Here is a 10,747-nt window from a genome sequence, read left to right on the forward strand (position 1 = left end):
CATTGTGACACATTGATTATCTGGCTCTTATCACTAACTTCGTGGTTAATGTGCACTAATGTAGGCCTTGAATACGTGCACCACTGTTGAATGATTTATGATTTCTGCCTTGGAATAGCACGCTTAGTTCTTGGCTCTTTTACACCTGCCTAATTCTTCTTATATAACTTTGATATGGGGTTGAATCTTACGTCTGGCAGTGATTCTGCAGACCTGTGTGGTGACTTCCAACAAAATGGAAACTCGACTGGTTCTTAGTCAGAGAGAGTTTTGTTTTTGTGCAGGGATCCAAACCCTGCCATTGTTAGTCATGTGATGAATAATGAAGACATGCTTCGAATTCTGTAAACGTCAAAGGTTTAATCGATTGTAATAGACAGAGGAGCCTAAATGAGATAACGCATTTACACTTTTTAATAGCTTTTTAATAGCAACTTGTTTTATACATGCACATTCCATTTTCGTATGTGTATTCAGTTACTCATCTTACGTGATGATTCTCAAAATGTAACATTGTTATAATAAATAAAACACCAAAAACATTTTTGTTGAATGTTCTCCCATGTTAATGTAGATCACTTTGATATTTGTTTTTCATTCCACCCCTGAAATCACTCCAAAATCTCCCATTGCCTAAACTTGATTTGATCAAAACTATTAAAAATAGGGTTGGTATTCCATATGTAAAAACAATGCAGATGTAATCTTTAGGGATTAGTGAGTTTGATTTAAAAAAAACAAAAAAACATGTGATCTCAGCATTTAAAACAAGACAGCTAAAACAAAGTGGCCTTGTAGTAGTGCAAGAGCGTCATTGCACAGGACATTTTTCTCCGGACTAGAGTTTAAACCTTGCACTGTAGAAGATAGTAGGGCTGCAATTCCTTATCAGTTCCAACTGTCTAGGATTAATACTAATGAACTGTGGCACATTTGTACGTTTTTCTGCAATTGTACAGTAGTCCTACACTTGAAAAGAAAAGTTAATTTCAAAGGAAGTCAAAATCAATATTGTTTCATTCAAAACATACATTTTGAACTTGTGTGAGAATGAATGGCTTCTTGTCTATATCTATTAAAACATGTCACCATATAGCGCAGAAACCTCCCACAGTTCAGAATTTAACCACATCAACTACTATACTCAATACTAATAGCAATAAAGAAAATGTACAGTACAAATTAATGCAGCTTCTGCAAAAGAAAGGACAAATCCCAGCACAGACAAAGTGAAACAAACATTTATTATCTCATAACACTACAGTGCAACCCTTGGGGCCAGGAGAGTAATACTTATTCTGGATTATCAATAGAAGGGAAAACAGGCACTGTACTATAGAGAGGGAGGGAAGGACAGGCCATGGTCAAAGTTTGCCCACTTCTGGACTGTGGCAGCGACAGACTTCAACAGTATCAAGGAAGTACAACTCTGCCTTTGGGACTGAATAACAATACACACATACAATATTAAGATATTCACTTGAACCTAAAATGCCCACCACACTGCTGCTTGCTTAGTAAAAGCACACTCTGGCACCCTGAATGGCACTAATTGGCTCGAAAACCAAAATCCACTCCCTCTTCTAAAAAAAGTAGATTCTATGTCGCTTCTTGGGATAGCAATGGGGAAATTATTCAAGGAGAAAAAAAATCTCTCAAAAGACGTGGACTTTTCTTATAGCATATGTACATTGCCAATTCAATCTCCCACACACCCATTTTTGTAATGTTTTTCTCCATTTGCAAGAGTTATTGATAGCAGCTTTCTTGGGCTATTCTTAGACAAACAAAACACCTTGTAGCTTTTTCTCATGGGATCTTATAAACATTCTGAATAATCTGTCTGCCATTAATTTATGTTTAGTTGTCTAAAAAAATTTCTTGGGTTTTTGAACTCTTTTATCGAGAGGAAGCTGGTGGAACATTTTGTTGGGCCATCCCATACATTTAGCAGACATCCCATTGTATGCAAACAAATTAAGGTCATTTAAGTAATGCATTATTACATTGCAGTTAGATATCGAACATTAACATATCGTTTTTCTATTCCCTCCTCGTTGTGTTTCCTCACCTCAGTTGTGTGTCGTCCAGCCCGAGGGGCGATGCTCACTTTGTTTAATATGGCTAGCTTGAGGGGTTATCCATGTTTGCCAGGTGTTTTTGTGTTTAATTCATTGGACATGTGCTTCATGTCCCTCCAGTCACTGTCTCTGCTGGATCTGTCCCCAGGCTGCTTAGAAAGCTAAATGTGTCGGTAGCATTAACGCATGCACCTAGCCGCACCTTGCTGGTGTACCAGTCCACTGACTCTTTCACCTGGAGTTTTTCCACCAATTAATTTACACGCTGAGAACAAGACATCCAGGGTCAACAGGCAGGGCCACGTGGTACCGCCGGGGGGATAAACTGACCGGCTGCATGTACAAGTCCTGTCCTGCCCACCGCAAAGCCACACGGTCACACACCCTCCAACTCTGAGGGGAAACTGGTGTGTCGTGTCAGTAAGAAAACCCCGGAAAGTAAATATTTGTTCTCTATTTTGGTAGCTTGCCCTCCGCACTTCTGGCCTCAAAGCGGACACATCTTTCTTTGGTTTTCCCCGAGCTGACTGACCAAGACCTGATCTGACTGCACAGCTGAATGGTTGGTCGTTTCTAGTACTTATTGGTGTGCTGTGTTTTTCAGCAGTTAAAACGTCTCATATGTTAATGTTGCTATTGTTACAACTGTGTTTGACTGCATTTCTCATTAGCTGTGATAGTTGCTTGCCAGTACATAACTTAAAGTAATTAACTAACCCTTTTATCTGCAATTTATCACCGTGTGTAATGAACCATTTTTAATCGTTTATGCACTTCAGATTGCAAATCATTTGTTTTCATGAACTTCAACAAAGAGATTTTAAACACACACATTGCCAGTTACTTATAATGGCTGGTGGATAAAGTAAATGAGAGATAGAGTTTAAGCAAACTACACATAACATTTATGAGGAACTTATATTACATCGACAATGTGTTGAGCAAGTAGTCCAAGTCTTTCTTAAGACAGAAGAAGAAGAAGTAGTTGCAAACAGGATGATGGAGTTGTAGCTCACTCGTTTGTGAGCTACGTGAGCTCAGCTGAGTATGAGTATAAAAACATCCAGTTAGCGGCCTGGAGGAAAATTAACATTAAATTATTATTATTATTTTTTGTGTCAGATGTTCTGCTCCCCTTTCAATTGGATCTATTCACACCAGCCTGCTGTATTTTCTGTTTGCGTTGCTGTCGGTTTAACCATATGTGTGTTCAGATTGCAGGTGAAGTAAGAATCGTGGGTTAGGTGCAAATCCTCTGCATTTATACACAAACATTGCACACAAACAGCCTCACATCTCAGACGGCCGTGTGCATGCTTGTGTATAAATGAGGGTTGTGTGTTTTATGTGTGTGCATGTATACTGTGTGTGTTGAAACGTCAAAGGGGGAAGAGGGAGGGTCTGGGGGCCGGGGAGGGAAAACGTCTCTCATTGGCTGAAATATTTTCTCTGGCAACTAGAAAACGTGATCCTGGCTGCAGAGGCACTGCAGTGTGTGCTGCAGCGAGGGAGAGCAAATGAGAGAGAGAGTGATAGAGAGAGAGAGAGAGAGACAGAGAGCGAGAGAAGGAGGTGGGGGTAGGCAGGCAAAAAACAAGCCACATATACAAGGAGCGAGCTGGAAGCACAGAGACACAGAGGGGTGTGTGTGTGAGTGTGTGAGTGTGTGTGTGCGTGTGCATGTATGTGTGAAAACACTGCGCATGTGTGACTGTGAGGCGCACTGACTGGAGCGAACGGAGCGGGAGAAGAAAAAGAGGTAATGAACGGCAGCTGAGACGGGAGGTCGGATAACAACGGAGGAGAGGGAAACAACACGACGACAGCTTTTACCTGAGGACCAGAAGACGAGAAGGAAGAGGAGACGGGCGTACGTGGAGAGGAATACGGCGCCGGAGCTCAGGCCGCTGCACAGAACACGCTGAACAATCTGGGGGCTTAGCGAGAGAGAGATGGAGAAAGAGAGACCTGAGGGAGACGCTCAGCCACTGCCCGGCGGAAAGGAGTCTCGGGTGAGAGAGTGAAGGACAAAGGTAGCAGAGAGGAGAGGCGGCGAGGAACGTGGGATGCTGAGCTCAACGATACCAGACATGACGCATCCGCCTCGCCACAGCTTCCTCCATCTTACATGCACTCCATGTTCGCCTCCCTCCACTGCTGCTCGTTGTTCATCCTGCTAGACTCAAATGGACAGGAGAGCGCATCGTCCCGCAGGCGAGACACCCCCCTGGACAAAGAGACCGAGCAGTTTATCTCGTCAATAAGACATCGACAAACGCCAACAGCAACCACGGCAACCGGATTGAGGAGGCGAGCGAGGACCGGAAACCAAAGACAAGTGTGCTTGGTAGACAGGTGAGGACGACCGTGTTTATCTTCCTTCTCCGTATCCGTTTTACCTCTGTGAGGTGTCGCTCCTCTCTGCGAGTCTCACACTATGACGTCCTGCTTCTTTTCCAGCCGTCTTTGTGAAAGACATAGGGGGCTCTGGGCCTTTTGTCATGCTAAACTGGGATTTGCATGGTGGTTGCATCACTTTTAGCAGACACATGCATGGCCCGCATGAACGAAGGGGCACTGGTACGCCCACAGACACACACCTGCGCAGCCACTCAGCTGCGTCGATCACAAACAGGGGGTAGAGACCTTTTACGATGGGTGAGTTTGGGTGTAGTTGGTGTCTTCAGGGTCAAGTCTCCAGCTTGTTTGGGACATTTGACAGACCTTTGGACAGACAGTTGTAGTAGACATTAGGGGCCAGTGTGTGTGGTGGTGGAGGAGGGGGGGGGTTACAGGGACGGGGGCTGGAACGGCCTGTTCTGTATCCGTCAGCGGGTCTAAGGCATCTCCATATTGGCAATACATTGGCGCTGCAATGCGAGCCCTGGGTACACCATGCTGCGGTTGCATAACTGCTGCTCCTGTACGCACCCCCCTCCCTGCACGCTAAAGCCTCTCCGTCTCGTACCGTCCAAATATTTGGGCCACCTCGCCTCCATCACACAGTCGCTCTCCCGAGTCGCACAGCAGCGCCGCCGCCGCACTGAGACAGCCTGCCTAAAAGACACTTTATCAATCAAGCCACGGTTGTTATTGAAGCGCGGTACATTTGCTGGACCTTTTCCCTCATTCGTCTTGTGTGAAGTCCGCGTCAGGCAGAGCGAGAACGGTTAATGCCTTTTAGTTTTCTGCCCGTGTGCAGCTCTGCAAAGTTGCTGTGCGGGAGAAACCTAGACAAGAACAAAGAGCACTTGGCTGTAATGAATTGCGAGGCAAAATGGCCGATGAATGACAGACAGCCAGTTGAATTATTAAAAACAACACCTCCGCGCTCTCTCAGAAAGCACTTTCTGCCACACTGCAGCTCGGTGGATTGAATGTGTGGATCTTAATCCAGTAAAAAAGACATTTCAAAGATTTAAATAATTGGTTTTTTGAGTTACATATTAACAGAATGTATGTTATATGTGAAGTAAATGGATTTATATATATATAATGACATGCATCGGCAGTACAACTCTCAATTTATATAAACTATGTACTTTTAAAATAGTAAAATATGCCACAAATGCAGATTTTCCTCTGTTCATTCAGAGCATTTCACTGAATTTCTGTAAGCACTATGCCTTCCTGAGAGAATCTGCCACTAACAAACATAGAGCAAATCCGTGGATTTGTCCTCAGATCACGTTAAGGTCAAAACACATTACGTAATCAAAATAGCAACATTACATCTACGCGGCTCATAGTGCAGATATGTTGCGATGCTTTTTTACCAGCCGAGTCATGAATGCGGATGCACATCTCAACATAGCTGGCATACCTGACGTACCGCTGGTATGTGGTGCAGAAGCACAACGACCCGGACCATCTGTTCGGTCCGGGCCAACAGGACGCTCACACAGAGAGCAACATGGGATGGATGGACCGCAGGCTTTAAGGAGATGGCTGTGGGGACCGATTGTCATTGGGAGAAGAGAGAGAGACGGGCTGATGGGCAGAGTTTCTATGACTCATTCTAAACATGGTGCAAGCATGAGCTACAGAGGAGGACATGTTTTTCATAGCGTGTGGCGCCATGTTTTTTTTTCCCTCTTCAGGTGTCTGCATCAGTTTAATCAGTAGCATGACAAGATAGTCTGCAATATTCCTTTGAGCGGCTTGTATCTGTCTGTTATCTTTTAGTCTGTGTGCCCGGTGGAATGTAAATGGGTGGTGCCAAGTAAGATGATGGGGAGTCTTAGGAGGGTGAGACGCGTGTGTGTGTGTGTTTGTGTGTGTGAGACTTTATACCGTTGATGATACAAACTCCTCTGACGTCTACGTCTCAGTGGTCAGCTCTCCTCTTCACCTGCTTGTGATGACGAGGTCAAATGCCTGCCATGATTTCATTAGTGTAATTATTCCTCTGCAGGGAGAGGACCCAGAGCTATACACACACACAAAAACACACACAAACCCTCAATGTCAAGACTGGGAGAGCTGAAGCGCTGTGTTTAACATGGTGACTGGGTAAGAGATGAGCTCCTTATATAACCGCAGAGGGCTCCGTGGATTCAGGAAGAGGCCGCGCCAAAGCTGGGCCATCATCAGGCAGGCAGCTTCACTTATCGGCCCTTTTCATAGCGCTGTCACCAAATTAGAGGGTAATTTTAGCCGCTTCACCCCCCCAAAAAAAGGCTCAAAGGCTCCTCTCGCAGCCGGAATGCTTCATCAACCCGACCTCTTACCACTACGAGGCAGACATGTTCTCTCACAGGCAGTTTATATCCCCAGTGTGTCTAGACCTATAATATCTGCCACTAGTCAATGTGATTAGTTATTAAAACAACATGCCAAGTTATTTTTAGTGATTGAAGACTTTTGGATCCCGTAGATGATGTATGTGCAAAAATATATAAATGTCTGTCATTGTTTTTTTTGGTTCTGGATGCCATATTGTATTTTTATGGCTGGTATATACTAATATATAAATATATTTAAAAAGAATATTTACATATATATATATTAACCAAAACACATTCACATTATCACGTTAAAGGCGGAAACTTTTCCTAATCTTTCATAATGAAGAAAATGAAAATATTTAAATTCAGTTTTAACATTATTTTAACATTATTTAACTTATTTTTAAAATTGTATCCATATTGTTATTCTATTTCTTGCATAAAAATCAACACCAACATTGCCACTGAAGCACACCACTGTCTTTATCAAGCGTGTGTGAATGCACGCTGTGTGTTAAACCGGACTAAAAAGAAAAGCTATTTCAGGAGGTGCCGAAGCACATTTGGTGAGATTTCCTGCGATTATGTCCAACAGCTCTCTGTGTGTGTGTGTGTGTGTGTGTGTGTGTGCGTGTGTGTGATGAGTGTGGGGTTTACAAATATGTCACAGCATCCAGGACCAGGGGGAGAAGCAAATGTCTGCCTGCTCGCAAAGGGCCTTCTGCCTGTTGGGTGCATCTCACGCTCTCTCCTTCGGTGTGAATCTTCAGCAGCGTTTGAGGGCAGGAAACCACTGAGATGTGCGTAGATAAACAAACCATAAATAGAAACACGGACCAGCACAGAGCCCTTTCTCTCTCTCCTCCTCTGTTCTTTGCCATGTAGGTCACCTCCTCCGCAAGGCTATTTCATTCTCTCTAACGAATCGTCACTGTTGCATCCAGTGAAAAGAATGAAAGAGAAAGACGTGTCATCCTTCCGCCTCTCCTGGTTGGCAGCTATTGTTTTGGTCAAGTTAAAAAAAAAAAATCATCAGTTATTTTTTTTTTCTCGCAAAACCCCACACGGTGTGACACAGACCGTCCGCACCGAGGGTGTAAAGCAGTTTCACGCTGTCTCCATGACGCAACTCAGACGTGACAGAGCTGCCGGCAAGCAGGAAGCATGACGAGAGCGGTACCGCGACGTGTGTCACAATGACCCGCTCCGATCGCAGAGCACGTCAGGCTTTGTTTAATAATTACCTGTCGGTTTGCATTTACTGTTTGCGTCTGGGCATTGTTTACCCGCCATTACTGCCCGCAACACGTTTGAATGTGACTATTTTGGTGTTAGCTGACAGTTTGGCACATAAAATAATCTGGGTTGTAGTAGGAAAGGAGAAGTAGTAGGGGGTGAAAACCAAGTTTTTCTGATAAGGGCAGATAAGGGGATAGGGTGAAAAAAGAGTAGCTCACCGATGTGCTTGGGCGGCATGATAATTATCTCATTCTTAAGAAACACAGCTGGGCCCGAGTCCATGATGCCAATGTAAAAGCATCTGTCATCATACACTGGCATACCTTTCTAAGAATAAGAATAATAATAATCTTTTCTTTTTACTACTCCATGATACATTTTTAAAGAGCAGAAATTAATACAGTTTATAAATCTCTACTGTTTTCACAGGTAGACGGACCAAAGGAGACCTGAGGACACGGTATGAGTCTGAGTCACTGACAAGGGGAGACAAGCACGGAGACGTCCCTCAGACTGTTACCAGCTCTTCTGCTCACTTGGGAGGACGGTGTGAAAGTTTAACCCTTCACTCCCACCTCTGAGGAATTCAGGAACCTTGGAGCTTGAAGAGCCATTCTATCAGCTGTCTAGGGTATTGTGGGACAACTTTTGTTTTTTATCAAGAAGCCGCTGAGAGGGTCACGCGGGGGTCACCTGACCAAACTGGACCGATAGGAGGAGCAGATAAGGAGGATTTTCGTTCTTTCTCACGCACGCGAGTGTGAAACACTCCCTCAGCCAGGAACAGGAAGTTAAGCTAAGTGAGAACCGTGTGTAAAGGGTAGTTCGGGATGACTAGTTTCCTTTGCAGGCCACAGGACGTATAGTTTAAGACGATATCTTTTGGACCTTTCCGGACGGCCTGAACTCAATACTCCCCCAAAGTGTGAACGCAGGATTTGAACAACCTGTTCTGTATTTATATATGTGAGCATCCGTGTGCTTATGAGATTATTTATTGGTGTCATCACTGAGTGAGAAGATATCTTGCTAAAGTACCACCTGTCCTTGTATGTGGATATACGTTTCTGCAAATAGCAATCAGAGACAGCACAAGAACATCAGCAACAAAAACAACACCTTTAAGTAGTCAACACTGGTCGGACACTGTAAGCTGGACTGTTAACTCATCCGTATCCACGGGGAGGGGAGTAAGAGCGGCGGATTGCGTGACTGCGGCTGAGCTCTTCCCTTCATAAAGATACCGGCTGATAGTAGCTTACACCCAGCGTGGGGCGGGAATCTCTGAGGACAACATGGAGGCAACCATCCGTCCCCACGTCCCCTCCAACGGCTGACTCCGGAGACAGAGCCTAATCTTCTCCCCCCCCCCTCGCCCAGAACCAGGCAGCGGCGACTAGCGCTGAATAGAGCCGCAGCCCCTCTCTCCCATCCACCTCGAAGACAACGCGCGAATGTCCTGTCTCAGGCGCCAGCCTGTCGCCATCCCGATGGACACCGTCAAGATCATCCAGTCGGAGAAGTTCCCCCGAGAGTGCCCGGTCCCCGTCACCCAGCCCCGCTTTGCACCGCCCCCCAGAGTGGCGTGGGACGGCGGAGGCGAAGGCGAAATCATCGTCAACCAGGCCTGCAGCGACCTGACCCTGGAGATCACGGGCTCCCCCCGGCAGATGGCGTCCCCGCCGCCCCCCCCCTTGACGCGCAGGGAGCAGAGCTTCCTGGCGCAGCGCAAAACCAGTGCCAACGAGATCTGCTACCACCAGTTCCACTACAAGATGGAGGACGTCATCGTCAACCAGTACGTGCTGCGCTCCTCCTCCACCTCGTCCTCCACGTCCTCCGCCTCCTCCACGGGGCCCGTCATGCCCTGCGAGCCCCTGGACTGCCCCACCTGCGGCCACACCTACAACTTTGCGGGCAAGCGTCCGCGCATCCTCTCCTGCCTGCACTCGGTGTGCGAGGAGTGCCTGCAGATCCTCTACGAGTCCTGTCCCAAGTACAAGTTCATCTCCTGTCCCACGTGCAGGCGCGAGACGGTGCTGTTCACGGACTATGGCCTGGCTGCCCTGGCCATCAACACCAGCATCCTGAGCCGCTTGCCCTCCGACCCCAACGGGCCCGTGCAGTGGGGCGGCGAGGCCGACCGCAGCTGCTACCAGACTGTGCGCCAATACTGCCAGTCAGCCTGCACCTGCCAGATCGCCAACCCCTTGTCCTCCTGTGGCATCATGTAGGGGACAATGGCAGGCATAACTGGACACTGCACCCCCCTCGATCCGCCACACAGACACACACCACCCTCATCGCTCTTTTCGTCTATAAGCTCTACCCTCTCTGCCAACCCCCTCTCCTCTCACACACACACACACACAGTAAATAAATCCCTCCACAGATGTTATCTATATATATTTAATAGCACAGATGGATGCTATGTGGGACTAATGGATGCCGATGGTTCAATAAATAGTAAATATATGTATTTTATGTATGGACTGGAATCCTATTCACCCTCTCTCGTTTGGTTGGACGTGTTTGTCATTAACATCTCTTTACATGGGAATGCCAGGGGAGGTCTATCCCCCCAACCTAGGTGAATAAAGATTAAGTAAATGATAAAGTGTGGCCTGCACGTGTGATCTGTCAAGCTACAGAAATGATTTAACTGCAGAATAATGGATTTCCCTTCATTTAGATTATTGA

General features: G+C 46.1%; 1 protein-coding gene across 1 annotated transcript; it reads left to right on the plus strand.

Annotated features, from left to right (window-relative positions):
* The first annotated feature begins 3,701 nt into the window (after positions 1–3,701).
* Positions 3,702–10,664, plus strand: rnf208 (ring finger protein 208). The gene is made up of 2 exons (XM_037484652.2): positions 3,702–4,436; positions 8,477–10,664. Exon 2 carries the CDS (start codon positions 9,502–9,504, stop codon positions 10,279–10,281), a length of 780 nt encoding a protein of 259 aa, XP_037340549.1. The 5' UTR covers positions 3,702–4,436; positions 8,477–9,501; the 3' UTR covers positions 10,282–10,664.
* Positions 10,665–10,747: the final 83 nt, after the last annotated feature.

Source organism: Pungitius pungitius, chromosome 18, assembly GCF_949316345.1.
Source record: "Pungitius pungitius chromosome 18, fPunPun2.1, whole genome shotgun sequence".
NCBI lineage: Eukaryota > Metazoa > Chordata > Actinopteri > Perciformes > Gasterosteidae > Pungitius > Pungitius pungitius.